Source organism: Botrytis deweyae, assembly GCF_014898535.1.
Source record: "Botrytis deweyae strain B1 chromosome Unknown BDEW_044, whole genome shotgun sequence".
In the NCBI taxonomy this organism is placed as follows: domain Eukaryota; kingdom Fungi; phylum Ascomycota; class Leotiomycetes; order Helotiales; family Sclerotiniaceae; genus Botrytis; species Botrytis deweyae.
Window position 1 is genome coordinate 21,168 of NW_024066251.1, and position 19,658 is coordinate 40,825.

The window sequence follows — 19,658 nt, forward strand, 5'->3', positions numbered from 1 at the left end:
ATGTCCACCCGACTGCGAAGGGTATCACATCAGTCAACTTCCTCGAATCAATGCCCACCTGCAGTCACTTATTAGATCACGTAAAACATGTTCTCGTCATTTTCATTTTCAATCTCAAAATTCAGTTTATTGTATTTAATTCATCTCAAATACATTTAGTAAAAGGTGACCCTATCACAACACAAGAAAATGTAGTTAAAAAAGATTTCCCTCATCCGTCCATTCCTTCCCATCCATCTACCCACGCTTCACCTCCCCTATGCATTTTGGGGGGGATAAAATGATAAAATGCATCCCACAATACAAGAAACAATTTCGCATAGCACCGTCTGCCCACCCGCTACCATAGTGCACTAATAAGCCCCCTAAAGTCCATCGAAAAATAATGGCCAAAAAATAACTCCTTCGCCTGAAAAGATATCATTAACTTAAACCCCAAAGAACGATAAACAGTGGTGACGACGGAGACGGAAAGGATCATGAAAATTGATGAAAGGATGAATGGGTAGACGAATGAAGAAAAGTATGACAAATGAGATAGGGTTGGAAGTTGTCCTGGCAGCCGTTAGACATTCTTTGCCGAAAATGAAGGGAAAACGGATCTTGTTTGTTTTGTCGAGTTAGGCGAAAGTAAAATTCAAGAAGAGGCATGAGTTCGTAAAAGTTATTTAAGATTGTGATTGCATCTAGAAAATTGATCGATGATTAAAAAATTATGTCTGTTGAGTTGGTTCGGTTGGCCTTTGGCTCGTTCGGCTCGGAGCACGATGTGTCTGTCCATAGGAGCCTGATGCCGCACTCATAGTTCGGCGACCTTTTGGAGTTTCATGATGAAGATGACCAACATCGTGTTTGCCTATTACCAAGTTAGATAAATCTTTAAATACAACATTACAAGTAACACTTACCATCGCAACATGCTCGTACGTTCTCTAATCTGTCAGATTCCCGATCCTCTCTTTCGATTTGTTCTCTTAAATCCTCAGCGCTATCGTGAACCTCACTAGCTTCGTAGATACTTTGGGCTCCATTAACACTTCGGCTTCTTCGACCAGAGAAAGATTTGTTTCCATCACCAGGCAATAGGTAATTGCTAAGTCGAGAGAAAGTGTTTGAAGCCAAAGTTGGTCTTGAAGGTCTTGATGTTAATCGAGGATGCATAGTAGAATATCTTCTATCCTTGCTTATTGGCGAGTCATTACGAGTAGTTCTACTGTTGTATGATGAAAGGGATGGAGCTCCTCGTCTACTACCTAGGTGTGCATGACCATATCCAGGATTGAACTCATCAACATCTTCGCTTGTCAGTGCTCCCGAGACTTCAACAGTATCAGTCACAGCATCTTCTCCTGTGCGCAGAAGCAAGTATGAGAGTGCGTTGAACCAAGTTTCATGACGTTGTCCTGTGCTGGCAGTGAATTGAACAGTTCGACCAGGTGTTAAGATAACCAAGCTCTTACGATGCAATCCAGGTGGCATGGGATTATCATCAGTTACAACTCGAACAGCTTCGATGGCTACACTCTTTGCCTTGAGCTCCGAACGACCAGCAGTTGAAGGATCTCTATCACTCCAATACAATGTTCTTGTATATGGATGAACCCAGAAATAACGTCGATGACGATTTTCTGACATTCCACCACGACCAGCTTTGCGAGTATATTTCCAAAGATATTCACCTATCATAGTTTGAGTAATAGCGTTAATCATCCTTGGATCGGTACTTGGCTCTACGCCTTGTGGCATTGGAACTCCAGCACGTAGATTGAAGCGAGTATCCACTTCAGAAGCGAATGAAGACACCGATGAGTGTCTTGATCTTCCTGTGCCAGTTGGAGAGTGTACTTCGCGCTCAGTAGATGTGTTTCTATATTTTGAAGTTGATATTATCTTCATAGATCCATGAGCTTGAGAACTTGGGGTCTTGGGTCGATTCTTCTGACTAGATGGTATTGGAGGAGGTCCCATAGCACCTGTACCTGCGCTAGTTGAGGATCCGGTACGTTTCGGTTGTTCTTGTTGTTGTTGGTCTTCAGGGAGTGTAGTGAGAGGTCTGTGGTCACCTGATCCATTTGCAGAACCTGTACGTTGAGCAGCAGCAGCAATGACTTGCTTATGATCTGAAGGTAGAGGTGGGTGAATGCTTGTGATTGATGCATTCCTACCACTTCCGGAACTTGTAGGTCTTCTCGCAGCCATAAAATCTACAGAAGATTCCGTGTCAGGACTCTTTGCTTTTGAACGACCAACGTTGCCAATACTCTCTTGTGACTTGTGGGTTTTGAGGGCTCCAGGGATGCTAATAGCGTGTAGCGAAGAGTGAACATTAGACTTCGGTTCGTCCTCCGCGAGGATGGTATCCTGTCTCTTACTCTTGTTGAGCATTTGGTCGATTTGTTCTGCGGTCAAAGCAGTTTGGGAACTTTCGTCTGTCATCTCAACACGAGGCTTCTTGATAGATCGTTCGGTGGCATTGCCCGATACTGGTTTGAATGGTCGTTGAGATTCTGGTGTTTCTGCCACTGGTGATTGACTTGGCGATTGACGAGTTTCATCCTCAGCAATAATTGGCGCACTAGACTGCTTTTTGTTCCAACCACCAAAAACGGAACTCATGAAGCCAGTCTTTGGCGTATGTGGCTCATCTCTTGACCTGGGCTCCTCTGATTTGATTTGATCTATAGATTTACTCTCTACAATAGGAGATATGGCTTCTGATTTATCTTCAACAACAGATTTACTTTCCGAAGCTGACAATGTAGAGAGCAGAACACCATCTCTCTTTGGACTTTTTGGAGTAGGTGGTGCAATAGGTTCTGTATCAACCGATTGGATGGTAGAGAAGCCCAAACCTGGAGACATTGAAAAGTAATCGGGTCTTTGTGAGCGTTTTGGAGTAGATGGGAGAACATCAGGCAGAACATCAGGTAAAGTAGATGGTTCTGAGCGAACGTCCTCGATAACAATTGGCTCGAAGTGTTCAGATTGAATAGTGGACATCGTCAATGGCTCAATCGGAATCGGCTCGGCGTTGATCTGCTCTGAATGAATCGTGGATAATGTCAGTGGAGCAGCTTCTATTGGTTCAATTTCTGGAATTGGTTCAGCTTCAATGTGTTCAGATTGAATTATAGATATCGTCAATGGATTAGTACTCGATATTGGAGGCGATGGGAATTTGTCTAATTTTTCGTCAATGAGTTCATTGTCGTATTGTGAACTCATATCGCTGTATGTTGTAGACACTGGCCGTGTTACATCATGTTGTGGTTGAACCTTTAGTAATCCATTTGCTTGCTGCTTCATTTGTTCATCGTGCCATTGATGAGCAGCATCAGACATTGGTGGTCTATCCGGATATTTTGAAGAAACAAGATAAGCTTCTTCCGTTGGGTTAGACTTAGTCGCCTCAACTTCTGGGGAAATTTCAGATGCCTGTGGCTCGATTTGTGGATGTGAAACTATTGGCTGACCTTCCTTTGTCAGGGGCTCATCATTTGAAGCATCGATTGTAGGTTGAAGAACTTGAGATTTAGATTCAGGTTCAGGTGATATGGCTCGATCATGTTCTTTATTGAAACCTAATGCGGCCGCAACACCACCAGCAGCCCCAAGTGCGGCACCGGTAAGGCCTGACAATATCGGCACACTTGTCGTTTGTGTATGCGGCTCTGGCTCCCAAGGATCGGTCATCATAGCAGAATCGATCATTGGTATTCTTGGTACTGGTGGTATATTAATCGCAGCAGAAACATTCCTAGCGGTGCTTGGCCTCGATGATTGTGGAGTATTACCCCTTGATGCATAGCGACTAGGAGGACCAGAAGCGACAGATTCATCATCACTTCCTAATTCGCCCAATTCTGCAAACAAGCTTTGTCCAGCCGGTTTAGGAGTACCGTGATTGCTATCGACAAACTCAATTGGACTTTCTGCTTTAGCATCATCGCTAGCAACACGTGAACGTCGATTTCCATTACGGCTGACTTTAAGTCTTAGTCGTTGTGGGTGGATACCAGGTGTCTTTGCATCTTCGTACATGTACTCATCCTCAGACGTTGAAGCAGTGCTTTGGAAAGAATCACGGTTACCAGCCTTCGACAAAGCAATGGATTGACGTGAAGCCTTCGCTCGAATAGTACCACCCTTCTCTGTTTCTGTGTCTGTGTCATCCGCGCCAGTCATATCTTCTACGCCAGTCTGGAAGTCTTCTGTCTCTGTAGAACGTTCATTTGCCGTTTCAAAAGCATCACTTTGTTCGGTAGAGCTTCCGAAAAGGTTATGAGAAGACTTAGCAATGCCAGCTGCCATAGAAGCTGCAATAGCGGCTCCAGAACTAGCGCCCATAAAGCGAGAACCACGACTTGGACTTGGTTGTTCATGATCATCCTCCCAGTCAATGTCCTCAAAGTGATCTTCTTGATCCTCTTCAATCAAGACTTCACTTCTACTATTCCTAATACCACCAAGTTGGCCCACCTTGAATGGCTTCTTGGCTTGAATGGGGGCATTCTTTCGAGCTCTTCTCGGTCCAGGGGAGTCCACCTGTGGTTCGCCTCGGCGCGAAACCTCAATTTCGTCTCTAGCCTCTTGCAGCATACGCTTTAGTTCCAGCTTTTCGGTTTTCTCTCTGTGAATGTTACCCTTGAGGTTTTGAATCATTCTATGGGCGTGATGAAGAGAGCTCTTCAAAGTTTCGGATTCTAGCATGCTATGTCTAGGAGTCATTTTGATCGGCGATGGAGGCGGAGAATGTTCGGGGGTATTATTATCAGTTGTTGTCTGAGGTTCTTCCTCGCCACTGCCATTAGACGCCTCGCCTTCTTCCACTCGTCCTCGATGATGTGCTACTGCTCGCGCGAGCTCTGAATTTTGGCCCATCAATTCTTCCACCTTCTTCTGAAGAGCCCCCTTTTCGGTTTCGAAGATCGTCAAGCTTCGCTTAGCAGTTCCCAGTTCCACATCGAGATGCTTTACTGTGGATGTGTGTTGATCTTGGAGTTTCGCATGATTTAACTTGATCTCGTCCAATTCCTTTTGCGTTGCGCTCTTTTCGGCTTGTAAGAGACTTAAACTCTGTGTTAACCTCTTTTCGCGTTCTGATGCCTCTTTCTGCGTAGCCAAATGTTCATGGATTTGCGTTTCTAGGTTCCAATTCTCATCCTTGTATCTATTTTCGCTCTCATCAAGACTCCTCAAACGTTGAGTAAAACCTTCAGCTTCGATTTCCAACCTAGACTTTTCGAGAGCAACAGTCTTGAGAGATTCTTCCTTCTCTGCTAGAAGTGATTGTAGATGCCGCACTTGTGCTAATAGTGAGGTACTAATTTCTGTCGCGAATTCGATATCGTGTACCCTATTTGCAGGTTGATTTCGCTGCTTTCGACTGGGAACACTGAATTTGGAAGGAGACGCAGTAGCAGTTGTATGACTTTCGAATTTGGAAGGGCTTGCGGAACGCTACATTGTGTTAGTAATGGTAAATTTGATGTAACCATGAATCTATCTATACCTTATCAGTAAAAGGTGATGATCCCATCTCGCTGCTGGGTACTCTTGACTTTGGTAAGAAAGCTCTAGCTGTCTCCCTTCCAACTTCATTATATTCTCTCTCAATATCAACCAATTTCTGTCGCAACTCTGGTGTAATATCTCCTTCGCTCTGCTGTTTCTCGACTTCCTTCAAGCGCTCTCCCAAATCTTTTCTCTGTTGTAAAAGGGTTGTACCGAGGTTTGAAGCCTCCTGGATTCTTCGTTCCGTCTCTGCAAGATGTGCTTCTAGTGCCCGTTTGGCCTGTTCAGGAGATGTTGAAGGGCCAAGCGCAAATAGTTGTTTATCGAAATGAGAAAAACGGTGGCCGCTCAAGACCGAAGGAGGAGACAAGAATGGATCATTGCTACTGCTACTATCTCCAGCGTCGGACAGTATTGACGGGTGATCCATTGCCAAAGACGTCGACATTATGGTGACCGCAATTTTAATGCGTGAGAAGGGAGAGAATAAATCTGAATTAAAGACAAGTCTTGTAGATTGAGAAACCCTCTGCGCCCAGGTAGGACTTGGGGCCCCTCGAAAAGCACCGGACTAATTCGTATTCGTAGATCGGAGGAAACAAATGCGGTACCAAGAATAATGTGTCCGACGAGAATAAATGGGGTTGTACGACAGGTAGGGTGTTTTGGAGTTGTATAAGTAGGAGTAGAAGTAGAAGTAGAAGTAGCAGGAGTAGATTGTATGTTGTATGTTGTATGTTGAACCAGTTTAGTCCGATCTTCGATTTGTTGATCGGGGAACTTGAGCAATCTTGGGGAAGCCAGGGGCAAGAGGTTCGCGTGTTGATATATGATCGGTGCCGTACGGATATGAACCGCCTGGGTACAGAATATCGGGGGGTTTCTTTTCTTTGCTTATCTTGACGCGACTAAAGTGGTAAATGTGCAGTAAATCCAGCAAATGCAGCGAATCCAGTAACTTTAAATCTTTTATTGGTAGCTTGGATTCAATGGTACGGATAGCAGTTGAAGAAAAATAGTCAAAGCGATCAGTATGGAAGAAGTTTAAATAAAGGTATCTTGGGACTGGATGAAGAGGAGGAAGTGGAAAAGAAGGGGAACAATTAATTAAGTAGGAAAAGAATGAGTGGACTGTGTTGTATGAACACGAAAGATCACAACAGAGAGAGGGGAGAATATAACTTGGAGGCTCTCTCTTTCTCTGTTTCTCTCTGTCTCTCTGTCTCTCTCTCTCTCTCTCTCCCGGTTGAATGTTGGTGGTTCGAGGGGGGGAGGGATGAGAGAGGTTCAAGTCAAGTTCACAAGTTCTTCTCGCTTCACTTCAATCCAGAGTCCAAACTCATGACGGTCAAGGATCCAAGAGTAGAGAGAAGTCTAATAAATAAGTCTTGCGTGAATTTAGTTAGAAGATGACCCAGGTAGGAGGTTCCCAGATATTTCTAGCGTTGTTTTATGTTTATGCATTTGTTTATTTTCTTTCTTTTCTTTTGTATTTATTTACGAGGGATGATTCAAGCTACCATAGGGAGGGAGGTGGGTAGGTAGTAGATAGTATCATAGATAGTCGGTAAGTATTGGTATTCATTCATTCATTCATTCATCATCCATTCATCATCCATTCATAACCACTTCACCACTTCACCACTTCATCCACCCATTCTACCCATCTCAACCAATCACATACCCAGATATTGCCAATCGATTGTTGTCAACAGCCTCATATATCCAGTGGAATAATGAACTTCCTATCGCAGCAGCCACTCTTCTTTACGTGTATGTTTCCACTTATGCTGTTCATAAGCACATGGACAACACCACAATGTCAGGAACAACAAAGCAATCCAAGTATATTGATTGGCGTGAAGATAAACAACGCGTATCCAAAATCAAAATAGCAACGAAGAAGACTCATCGACCAAACAAAGTGTACCTGAACTAGGTAGAGAGGGGGAAGTGTCAACTATCGGAAAGACTTGCATCAAAGTTTGCATAATATTCTAATAAGATTCCATGTTGTTCGGAGTGATGTTACGAAGGATGGCACGCAAATACTTGGGATGAAAAAGAAAGTTATACCTTATTGCAAGCTACTCCCTTGTATCAACTCGAGGAGAATGGCTTAATCTCACAAAATCAATCTAGCGACGGGCCGACACTCTTGCAAGGCAAGTTACCATTCGATGGCATCCAGGATCCATCGTCTATCGTCTAGGATCGGACTTGAAGAACATCTATCATTGATCTATCAAATCGATCCTTGGCTCTTATTAGCGGGAACACCAGGAACTCCCAAGTCAAGTAGAAGATTCCAAAGCTTCCCGAGGTCTTACAAATCATGCCTGAGGCTACACACGGATAAGGCTGATTACCTAATATCTTAGCTTGATAAGCTCCAGCTTGGACTTTTCTTAATTTCTCAGCCTTTCGTAGATAGATAAACAGACAAACAGACAAACTCACACTCATCACTCATCACTCAAAAATAACGGACATCATCAACTGGTCCATCAATTGACTTCATCCATTGACCTCATCAACTAACTTCATCATCGAACCATCAATTAACTTCATCAAAGCTCAACACATTTTAGAAAACAAACAATGGATAACGCCGAACCTTCTGCAGCTCCTCCAAATCCTCCACAACCAGTAGCTATATTCAAAAAGAGATCAGCAAAAGGGAAATCCAATTTCCGCAAAAGAGCTGCAACGCCACCACCTGCAGACAGCGACGATGATACATCAGGATATTCTTCATCAGAAGATGAAAGTGACCGACGAATAAAACGAAGGAAGAAGAACACCGGCGCCATCACCGCATCATCTACAAATAATACCTCATCCACTCCCTCCGATCTCTCCGCAACAAAATATACCGCATCTCACAGCACTGTTATCCGCGCCTCTGACGATGCAACTAGAGCTAGTAATTGGTATGATGAAAATGCGACAGATGCTCTTTCTGCCAAGAATCTTCTAGGCACCTCGCGCTCGAAACCCTCCACCGGAGATATCCCAGATGGAACATACAAGGGCTTAGCAAACAGCACAAAATTCATACAAAAGAATCCTGACGCCCCGAATCGCGTCGTAGGACCAGTCAAAGCACCAACCAATATCCGCACTATAACCGTCACAGATTTTGCGCCAGACGTATGTAAAGATTACAAAACAACTGGATTTTGCGGGTTCGGAGATAATTGCAAATATCTCCACGCGCGAGAAGACTATAAAGCAGGCTGGCAACTCGATAAAGAATGGGAGAATGTGACGAAAGGGAAGAAAACTTTAGGAGGAACGAAAATCGCAAGTGCGGATCGCAAAGGAGATGAGGAAGAGGAGGAAGATGATGCGTTTTTGGAGAATATACCCTTTGCGTGCATATTGTGTAGGGAGAAATATAAGGATCCGATTGTTACAAAGTGTGGACATTATTTCTGTGAGAGCTGTGCGTTGAAGAGATATAGGAAAGATCCGAGTTGTGCGGCTTGTGGGGCGGGAACTAGTGGTGTTTTTAATGTGGCAAAGGGGTTGAAGAAGATATTGGATAAGAAGAGAGAGAGGGCGAAGAGAATTAGAGAGGAAGCTATTGCGAATGGGAAGGAAGTTAGTTCGGAAGAGGAAGAGGAGTGATGACATTATATCTATATCTACATTATTGCGTCGTTAAGCGCATATGCTATGATTAGGTATCCAGGCGAAATTTGGAAATAATGAAATCCACGAATATGATATGACACACAGATATGATCATAAAGCACTAGTAGAAAATAGAAAAAGGAGTCTAAAAAGCAGAATCCAGATAAACGAATAAGGTTATATATATTGTAGCAGGCGAAGGCTACCAGCGGAAATTCAAATAGATTATATTATATTGTTTATCTACTAGCTAGGCTAGCGATCAATCAATCAATCAATCAATCAATCCCGAGGTCATAGGATTAATGAATAAATAAATTCATATAATCAAATCAGAATGAGTAGATTCATTTCGATTCATCAGAATTTAAAATTCCTTCTTCGTGTCATTTCATGGTTCTGATCACCCTCCCTTCCCCTTCTGTTCCGTTTATTCTTGTTCTTGCTCTTGTTCTTGTTCTTGTTCTTGTTCTTGTTCTTGTTCTTGTTCTTGTTCTTGTTCTTGCTCTTGCTCTTGCTCTTGTTCTTGCTCTTGCTCTTGCTCTTGCTCTTTCTTTTTGTTTTTCCTCCCCTTCCCTCTTCTCCTCCTCCCTCTCCTCCTCCCTCTCCTCCTCCCTCTCCTCCTCCCTCTCCTCCTCCCTCTCCTCCTCCCTCTCCTCCTCCCTCTCTCCCTCCTCCCTCTCGCGTCACACCCCCCTCATCAAAACACCATCGGAGTCGTCGGACAAGGCAATGCAAGCGTCCGCCACTCAGTCCCACACGCCCCGTTATCACACGTTGTTTTGCAACCTATTGGTTTTGAATTTTTTGTTAGTTTTTTCTTTTTTGGGGGGGGGGGGGGAGTTTTGGGGGGAGTATGGGAGGTTTTGGGGGGGAGTATGGTGGGTGGGTTGGTGGATAGATGTATAGGAGAGGAGAGAAAAGGGAGAAGAGCAGAGGGATTATAAAAGAAGGGTAAGTATAGAGAAAGAGAAGAGAAAGGGAAGGGGGGTGTGAAAAAAAAGAAGGAAAGAAGCCCAGGAAAATAGTAACAAAAGAGCGGAAGAAAAGTGTAGAATACAAGAGTAATCAAAATCAAAATCAAAATCAAAAATCAGAAAAACCCCCCAAAATAAAAGAATACTCACTAGTCACCGTCCCAATCGAACCACCACATCCACAGTTTATCGTGACGGTAGAGAGATATATACACTATTTAATTACACGGTTAGTCTCTTCTTCTTCTTCTTCTTCTTCTTCTTCTTCTTCTTCTTCTTCTTCTTCTTCTTCTTCTTCTTCTTCTTCTTCTTCTTCTTCTTCTTCTCCTTCTTCTTCTTCTTCTTCTCCCATCCAACAACCAAAATCCACTTCTCTCCTCTCTCCTCTCTACTTCATTTCCCCAATCCACCCCAATTCCCAATTCCCCCAATTTCCAAATCCAACCCTCAAATCTAGTCCCCAAAAAGAGAAGGAAAAAAAACTCACATCAGGACTCGAACACGGGCCCCCAACAACCGACGCACACGAATCTCCTTTCGTAACCGTGATACTTTCGCAGCTAGGGGTTGGGGTGATAGTTGAGGTGATACTTGGGGTGATACTTGGGGTGATGGTTGTGAGTGTCGGGACGGTGATGACGGTGGTGGGGGTGTGGATTGGACAGGGGAAGATGCAGTTTGTAGGGTAGGGGGGATAGTAGGGACAGGAGCAGGTGACGAGGTTGGGGGTTGTAGTGGGGAGGGTTTGAGTGGTGATGCTTGGGGTAGAGCTGGGGGTGTGGACTGGACAGGGCGGATTGCAATAAGTTGGGTAGGGAGGATAGTAAGGACAGGAACAGATGGTTGAGCCACCCGTTGGAATGGTGAGAGATGTTGGCGGGGGGTCGATTATGGGGGTGGGGGTTGTGCTGGAACAGGATGTTTCATGGTAGATTTGATGTCCGATGTGACAAGTTTGCGAACAGGCCGAGGGACACGGGGTGTAGAGCGTGGTTGTTGGTACGGAGTAGGGACAGGTGCAGGGAACTGTTATAAAGGCATCTGAGATGCAGAAATTCTGGGAGCAGGATGTTGGAGTCGTCTGGAGATGATTTGTATGAGCGAAACCAGAACTTTTATGGGAAAGAGGGGAGAATTGTTTTGAATGCCCAGGTGAGTAAAGGTATATGGGTTAGAAGATGAACTTACTGGTGGACAGGAGGTATGAGAAGTGGAGATGGTGATAGTTGGGCAAGGTGTTGAAGGAGAGGCATATGTAGGAACGGTTGGAGTGAGGGTGCATGGGTTGACTGTGACCGTTTGTATCGTAGATGGTTTGGAAGCTTTAGCTAGATGAAGGACACTGGCAAGTTATGCTATCAGTTGACTAAGTGCGAACAACGTTAAGGAAGAACCTACCAAAAGAAAAGGAAACAGATCAAATTATTCAATGAGTTTGGTTTCGCCATGGTAATCATTAATTTTTGTAATAAAGCTCTTACAAGCCAACACCGTTTCAGTTATCCAAAAACTAAAACCTTTCTTTCAACAAGAATATTCCATAACTTTATATCTTCCCTCACCCCTCATCGCAGCACCCCGTATACTACAATTCAGCCCTTTTTCACATACGAAGAAACTGCGGGGTTAATCATAACCTAAAGCAATCTTCAGGCAAAAAGCGTGCAGCGTTACAATTGTCAGACGGTAGACTCCAACTTGTGGGGATACGAGGTAAAACATGTCTTGGCTACTTGACCGAACAGAAGGGCCTCGTCTAATTTATTAAGAATAAAAAGTAGGCAACCTCAACATGTATACTCTGTGTCACTTGCTGCAAGGGGTACTGACTTGCAGCATTTTTTAATGAGGAAAATCTCGAAACTTTCTGAGCCATGTGATGTCATGAGATATTGGCAGTTTGAAGTTTCAAAATGCATGGATAAAAGATAAACCCATTCATAAATCTGTGGAGTGAGATGTGGTGAAGATCTTGGCTGCAGATTCGTATCCATAACGCCACATGGGAGTGTATATGAATCAGATGTTCCTCCACAAATGCCTCGTTAGATTACATGAACGCCGACTAAATGTTACACTTAACATATATTTGCATAAATGGGGTTCAGCAGTTATCTGATACCAAATATAAGTCGAAACTTTTCGGATTGTATTTAGAATTTAGGTTGAAATATGGATCCGTAGATCAAGACCTCTTACACCTGGGTGTCGAATTTCTAAAAGGATTGTGAATTCTTTATCTCTGGAGGGAAGGGCGGTATATGGAAGTCTATTGACAAGTACCATACTCAGCCAGCCAAAGTTCGTTTCTGACAGCCGGTTCTTAACACAAGTATGCCAGAGTCCTTGCATGAGTGATTCCTCATACCGGTTTCAGATACCTTTCGCTTCGAAGCCAAACGACATTCCACATAAACACATCTCGGGTTTTGGGCAAATGGGGCTCTTTCCAGCTCAATATTCTCCTAGTAAAGATATGGTTAGGTGTATGATTGAAGTAACTGATCTACAGATGTTAGAAACATTGTGGAACAACGTATTATCTTATTGACATCGTCGGTGGAGAAAATGTGATGATAGGTTTCAACATGAGTCCACTAGCATCGAGTCCCTTAGGATCAGAATCAACACTAATGACGTTGAGGGTAAGCAAGCAGATCACATTTACATGAATAATCTGTCAGGTTCCTTGCCTCGTTGAAGTCCGAGCATACAACTGGGTGGCGATTGCATAGAAAGCGAATCTATAATATTTTTGATCTTGATACTGAAGCCGCAGCTACATTCAAATCTGTGACTTGAATACCTTGTAGTGAGGATGGATGTAGTGCGTACCATTTCGAAGATACTGCATGCATAGTGGATATATCTCTTTCCCACAGAGGGTGGTGAACATGTTTCGTGCGAGATAATCTCTGAAGAAATTTAGAGGAACAAGGGAAAGAAGTTATGAAATTGCTATCAGGTGTGATTGTCGAACGCTGGTATAAAAATTTCGGAAAATGGTAATAAACTACTATTCGAAGATCGGCATGACAAGTAGATCAGCACAACAGATATTTATAGAATAGACGTGGATATAGTAGTCTTCCTTTTTGATCGTCAGATGGTTCAGGTATTGTTAATTACAAGGCTCAAATTGAAGCTCTCTGAGAATATACTGTTTCTACTTCGTAGTAGCGTAGCCATTTAAGTACATGTGATAAGGCGATAAGGCTAGAAGAAGCTCAGACCATCTCGGCATTGGAATTAGATTAGAACGATTCACACGTGGGATTTGGGTGCGTGTGGCTCGGGACATATTTCACGTGCTGTCCTAGATCGAGAAACTGGACTTATTTCAATATCTGAGATGCTTCCAAATTTCCATGTAATAATCAATGGAGACGCTCCGCTGGCTCTCTGGGAGCCACTGCCGTGGAGGCAGACTATTTCAATGGGAACGAGGTAGCAGATTTCGTGAATACATTCATAAAGGTTTGCCGAAAAAATCAATCAGTCTGTCGATCCAACAAATTGTTTGAGGCAATCTCGGCAACTGCGATGTCTGAAGACCATTCATTGATTGATAGACCAGTCAGTGATTGATGTTTCTGGAATGCCCGATACTTGTTGGACTATCCATATACCCACCCCAAGCTGCCCCTTCTGCTCTTGTAGAACGTAGGTATTCCATGTCGATGTGATTTCCAACTAGATGTATATTAACAAAAGGATCAAAGTGAAGAAACAATTGAAGGGAAGTTGCCCAGATAATGCTCCCTCCTTCTCATTGCATAATTCAGATCAATAAATAATTTTCGTTGGAGATCCACTTCAAACAATGTTGGATTGGCAGAGAGTGCATTAGTAAGATTTCTAGCAAACCGTTGTCTCGTAGACAAGCTAATGATAATGAATTTTTTGGAAAGAGATAGAGTTTCTATTTGATTCTTGTGAAAAGATATATCTTGATTCTGTCTGTCTTCTAAAGAGAGGTAGGTACCTCTACTAGGTGCTCTTCTTATTACATACCTTCCCACCTCACATATCGTGTGTTCAATATTCTCCAGACTTCCCATGCCAGACCAAACCAGACCAAACCAGACCAAACCAAACAGTTCACTTGTAGATCAACATCCCACCCTCACTGATTGATGATGAAATAACTGGTAGGCGCTTAAGGAGGGGTCTTAAGATTTTTTTATCTTCCCCTCTTTGTAGGCCAAAGCCCTCTGATAAGGATCATAAAGTGTGCGGAGACCAACACAATCCCAGTCTGCTTTGCGTATATCTGGATTCTCTCTTTCCTCCCCTGTGTCTTTCCTCCCCCGTGTAACATAATACTGCCTTGAGATTCTGCAGCATCCCCAGACATCACGTACTGTTGGTTCTGTCTTCTTCTGTGCCTTACCTAGGACTCACATTCTCCCTCTCCCCTGGCCCCCAACAATACAAGAGAGATTTCAGACTTAATAATTTCTATATGATTGTGGAAATCAAAAAAGAGTTGAAAGAAGGTTGTTAAGCGTCTTCTGAAGAAACTTGTCAAGAGAGAGAGAGGAACCTTGAATCAAAATCAACAAGTGAATTACCTAGAGACTATTGAAGCTTTCCAATTCCAAGATTCAAACTTGAATGATCAAGCAATTGGCAGACCCAAAAACCATTCACTCACACACTTGCACTTAATACTTCCTTACAAGGAACTTTTTTTCATTCGCTTGCTTTTTTCAGCTAGGCGAATTTGGGGGAACCACAAAATATATTGACACGACAAAACTTCCTCGAATTCTTGAAGTGCTCAAGTTTTTGCGGTTCTCCGAATCCAGGACAAAACCCCCAAATTATTTTATTGAGTTATTTTCAATAGATACGCAAAGATGGATGTTGCCGTCTTGCGAGGTCGTATTGCTTCGACACTTGATCCAGATGCTGATACTCGTCGGCGCGCTGAACTGGACTTGAAATCAGTAAGCATTCCTAGCAAATTTTATTTCCTTCCACCTCTAACAAATATTTAACAGGCAGAGGAACATCCTGGATTCACCGATGCTCTTCTCGATATATTACAAGCAGAACAAAATCCTGCAGTTCGGTTATCAAGTATGCAAACTCCTTCGCAATACATACCCCGCTGTTGGCAAATACTAACGCTACATTGCAGCGGTTGTCTACCTTAAGAATCGCGTTACGAGAGCATGGCTACCGAGCGAAACCCAGCCCAAGCCGATGGCCGACGATGAGAAGGCTAGATTTCGAGACCGACTCCTACCTTTCATTGCTTCCTCCCCACCACAAATTCGACAACAACTTGTACCAGTCCTTCAAAAGATTTTACACTATGATTTCCCAGATAGATGGCCTTCCTTTATAGAAATGACTGTTCAATTATTGAACACAAACGATGCAGCATCGATATTCGCAGGTTTACAATGTCTCCTCGCAATCTGCCGGGTTTTCCGTTTCAAATCGGGGGAGAATCGCGCAGATTTCGACGCAATCGTGGAAGCCACATTCCCAAGGCTTTTGACAATCGGACAGGGTTTGGTCAATGAGATGAGCGAAGAGGCGGGAGAAATGCTTCATATTGTTCTCAAGGCATACAAACATGCAACATTTGTATGTACTTGTGCTTATTTTTTGAATATTGATAAAGTGCTGACAATAATAGTTCGACTTATCTGCCTCATTGCGCGAACATACGGTAGTAGTCGGATGGTGCACTTTGTTCCTTCAAACAGTCGCAAAAGATGTTCCAGCTACCGCTTTACCTGAGGATGAAGCTGAGAGAGAGGCCAACCATTGGTGGAAGGCCAAGAAATGGTCATACTTCAATTTGAACAGACTCTATGTTCGGTGAGTAATTTGCATGTAGCTGAATACCATTTCACTAACATTTCTTTAGCTATGGCAACCCCACATCTTTGTCGAAGGGCAACGGAGACGATTATGCCGCATTCGCAAAAAGTTTCACAGCCAATTTCGCACCCGAGATTCTCAAAGGTTACCTTCAGCAGATTGAAAAATGGGTCGCAAAGACAACATGGCTCAGCAGACCTTGTCTTTCTTATACCTTGGTTTTCCTTGATGAGTGTGTTCGACCAAAGCAAATGTGGGCTCATTTGAAACCACATCTCGATAGCCTTGTCACCCATTTCCTTTTCCCTGTTATGTGTCTATCGCCCGACGATGTTGAGAAATTCGAAACCGACCCAGAGGAATATTTACACCACAAATTGAACTTTTACGAAGAGGTCTCAGCACCAGACAATGCCGCAACCAACTTCTTGATCACACTCACCAAAGTTCGCAGAAAGCACACTTTCACCATTCTTACATTTGTCAACTCGATTGTCAACGAATACGAGGCTGCGGGAGAGGGACAGAAGAACCACATTGCAAAGGAGGGAGCTTTGAGAATGATTGGAACTTTATCCAGTGTTATCCTAGGAAAGAAGAGTCCAATTGCTGAACAAGTGGAGTATTTCTTGGTTCGATATGTCTTCCCCGATTTCAAGAGCTCCCAAGGATTCTTGCGAGCCAGAGCTTGCGACACTGTTGAGAAGTTCGAACAACTCGATTTCAAGGATACCCAGAATCTTCTCATCATATACCGAAATATCCTCGAGTGTATGGCCGATCCAGACCTTCCAGTTCGTGTTGAAGCAGCACTTGCATTGCAGCCTTTGATCAGACACGACATCATTCGCACAAGCATGCAATCAAACATCCCGCAAATTATGCAACAATTATTGAAGCTTGCCAACGAGGTTGATGTGGATGCGTTGTCAAATGTTATGGAGGATTTTGTTGAAGTATTTGCAGCAGAATTGACTCCTTTCGCAGTGGCACTAAGCGAACAATTGCGCGATACTTATTTGCGAATTGTTAGAGAATTATTGGAGAAAAATGAAAAGAGGGAAGATGATGAGTATGGCGACTATTTGGATGATAAGAGTATTACCGCACTCGGAGTTTTGCAAACGATTGGCACTTTGATTTTGACCTTGGAGAGCACTCCGGATGTCCTTTTACACATGGAATCCATTCTGATGCCAGTCATCAAGGTCACGTTGGAGAACAAACTTTATGGTTCGAACCCCTTTTTTCCTTTGTCCTTTGAGACCTGCTTATACTAATAGTCGCAGATCTTTACAATGAAGTTTTCGAAATCATCGACAGCTGTACATTTGCTGCCAAATCTATTTCTCCAACCATGTGGCAAGCATTTGAGCTCATCCACTCGACTTTCAAGGCTGGTGCTGAACTTTATCTCGAAGATATGCTACCAGCTTTGGACAACTTTGTACAATATGGCAGTGCTCATCTCGTACAATCACCACAATATTTGGATGCCTTCTTTGGCATGGTTGCAGATATGTTTGCTGATGATAAGGTTGGAGGCGTTGACAAGATTTGTGCATGCAAGTTGGCCGAAGGCATGATGCTTAGTCTAAGAGGTCACATTGATCAATACGTCTTACAATTCGTCGACATGGCTATGAGAACTCTTACAAACACAGATGTCAAGGTCAAGTCATACAAAATTCATCTCATGGAAATGGTTATCAACGCAATCTATTACAACCCAGCTTTGACTTTACACATCCTAGAGCAAAAGCAATGGACCAATAAGTTCTTCAGCTTGTGGTTCGCAAGCATCGATAGTTTTACCAGAGTACACGACAAGAAACTTTCAATCGCCGCCATTGTTTCTTTACTCACCCTCAATGCCGATCAGGTTCCAGTCAGTGTTCAACAAGGCTGGCCTAGATTGTTGCAGGGTATTGTCAGATTATTCCAAACTCTCCCCACGGCCACAATGAACCGTGAGGAAGCTTTGAAAGATGACTTCCCAGGAGATGGCGAGGGATATGATGATGATGAGGATGACGAGTGGGCCGGGGATGATAATGCCTGGGGAGAGGAAGGTGATGAGGGAGATGAAGAAAACGACATCAAGGATGAAAGTAGCGCTTACCTCGAGTTTTTGAGCGAAGAAGTAAGTGATAATGATTTTGACTTTGATTTATACGTGCTTACAAAAATTCAGGCTTCAAAATTCAGCAACCTTGAAGATCAAGACTCAGATGATGAGCTTGGCGAAGAGAGTCTTCTTGAAACTCCTCTTGATAAAGTGGAGCCATACCAGTTATTCAAGAACGCCTTGATGAGTATGTATTCTTCTTGGAAACATGATTGAGATGATGTACTAATTTGTATACAGAACTTCAACAAGAACAACCTCAACTTTATGAATCACTTACCACAAATCTCAACCCATCTGAGCAAGAAATAGTTCAAGGTGTTATACATCAAGCGGATGTCAACGCAGCTGCGGCAATTGCATCGGCTCAAATAGAGGCACAACTTGCGGCAGGTGTAGTCAATGGAGGAGCTTGAAGGAGAAAAAGAGGATTAGATTCGTCGTGATGTCATGTCGAATAATTGGAGTGGATTAAATGGTTGCTCAAGCGCACGTTGCATTTGGTTGGCGTTTTTTTTGATATGAGAGATATGAAATGAAGTTCCAGATTTGGATTTCATGATATCCTTGCAAGTAGGAAATGATTATGGATGCTGCATACCCTGGGATTTTAAGAATCATTCGGGATTGCGAGGAATGGAAGTTGATTTGGGGCTGTGGGATAGGGAATTCATCTGATTAGGTATGATGACGATGATGATGATGAGATGAATCTTATCGATTGGATGCATATCAGATCGAGTTTGTATGAGATTGAGAATGGACAGGGTAGTGCAGTGGAGGTATAGTATAGTAGATTACTTTACAGCTTGAAGAACGACTTTGGTCGTTAGACGTTACGTTGCAATACCACATTCCAGAATAAAAATTTGCTATTAAATAAGTGTTGGATTGTTTCTTGTTGTTGTTTGTATGGTGATCTATCTGTAGGTAGGTAGGTAGGTAGTTTGTAGATAGATTTATGGAGGTGTAGTTTTTGATTTTAGATTTAGGTAGATGAGATGATCCCTCTTCTTCCCTTCTTCCCTTCTCCCTTTCCTTTCAAAACCCACTCTCTCCTTTTTCGACTCACGGTCAATATATCAATATCTCTCTCTACCTCTACCTCTACCTCTACCTCTACCTCTACCTCTACCTCTACCTCTACCTCTACTTCTACTTCTCTCTACGATAATTCCAACCACAATCCCAACTCAACCAAAGAAACATTCTAATTCTTCAAGATCCCTAGACATACGCAACATATACCCTAGATAATCACCCATCACCAATCACCAACCACATCACATCACATCTCACCAAACAAAGTTTCCACTTGTAATTCTTGACCATTTGTATTCCATTTCTACCTTGTACCTTACTTATCTTATCTTATAATCAAGTCCTCGCCCACACTTCCCAAATCATGCTCTTGTATCTTCCCATCCCCCAGACTATTTCACCAACTCAACCTCTCATCCTCGGCCCTGTTCAGTCTAGCCTAGCATCTAAATGCCCTTATCATTATCTGCACGCGCCATACAATTTCACTCCTCCATATCCTCAATTCCCAATTATCA

At 43.1% G+C, this 19,658-nt stretch overlaps 4 protein-coding genes across 4 annotated transcripts; 2 read left to right on the forward strand and 2 right to left on the reverse strand.

Annotated features, from left to right (window-relative positions):
* Positions 1-107: 107 nt before the first annotated feature.
* EAE98_011064 (uncharacterized protein) lies at positions 108-6,973 on the reverse strand. Its single transcript, XM_038958686.1, has 3 exons — positions 5,513-6,973; positions 909-5,460; positions 108-856 (listed from the first exon to the last, which is right to left on the reverse strand). Exons 1-3 carry the CDS (start codon positions 5,960-5,962, stop codon positions 714-716), a joined length of 5,145 nt encoding a protein of 1,714 aa, XP_038804877.1. The 5' UTR covers positions 5,963-6,973; the 3' UTR covers positions 108-713.
* A 1,142-nt stretch (positions 6,974-8,115) lies between these two features.
* Positions 8,116-9,147, forward strand: EAE98_011065 (uncharacterized protein; the record flags this gene model as incomplete). Its single annotated transcript, XM_038958687.1, has 1 exon — positions 8,116-9,147. The coding sequence occupies one exon, from the start codon at positions 8,116-8,118 to the stop codon at positions 9,145-9,147; it is 1,032 nt and encodes a 343-aa protein (XP_038804878.1).
* Positions 9,148-9,853: 706 nt separating this feature from the next.
* EAE98_011066 (uncharacterized protein) lies at positions 9,854-11,578 on the reverse strand (the record flags this gene model as incomplete). Its single annotated transcript, XM_038958688.1, has 5 exons — positions 9,854-9,942; positions 10,281-10,344; positions 10,618-11,211; positions 11,319-11,472; positions 11,529-11,578. The coding sequence occupies 5 exons, from the start codon at positions 11,576-11,578 to the stop codon at positions 9,854-9,856; spliced, it is 951 nt and encodes a 316-aa protein (XP_038804879.1).
* A 3,414-nt stretch (positions 11,579-14,992) lies between these two features.
* Positions 14,993-18,515, forward strand: EAE98_011067 (uncharacterized protein; the record flags this gene model as incomplete). Its single annotated transcript, XM_038958689.1, has 8 exons — positions 14,993-15,082; positions 15,137-15,215; positions 15,277-15,731; positions 15,784-15,968; positions 16,018-17,204; positions 17,261-18,114; positions 18,166-18,286; positions 18,340-18,515. 8 exons carry the CDS (start codon positions 14,993-14,995, stop codon positions 18,513-18,515), a joined length of 3,147 nt encoding a protein of 1,048 aa, XP_038804880.1.
* Positions 18,516-19,658: the final 1,143 nt, after the last annotated feature.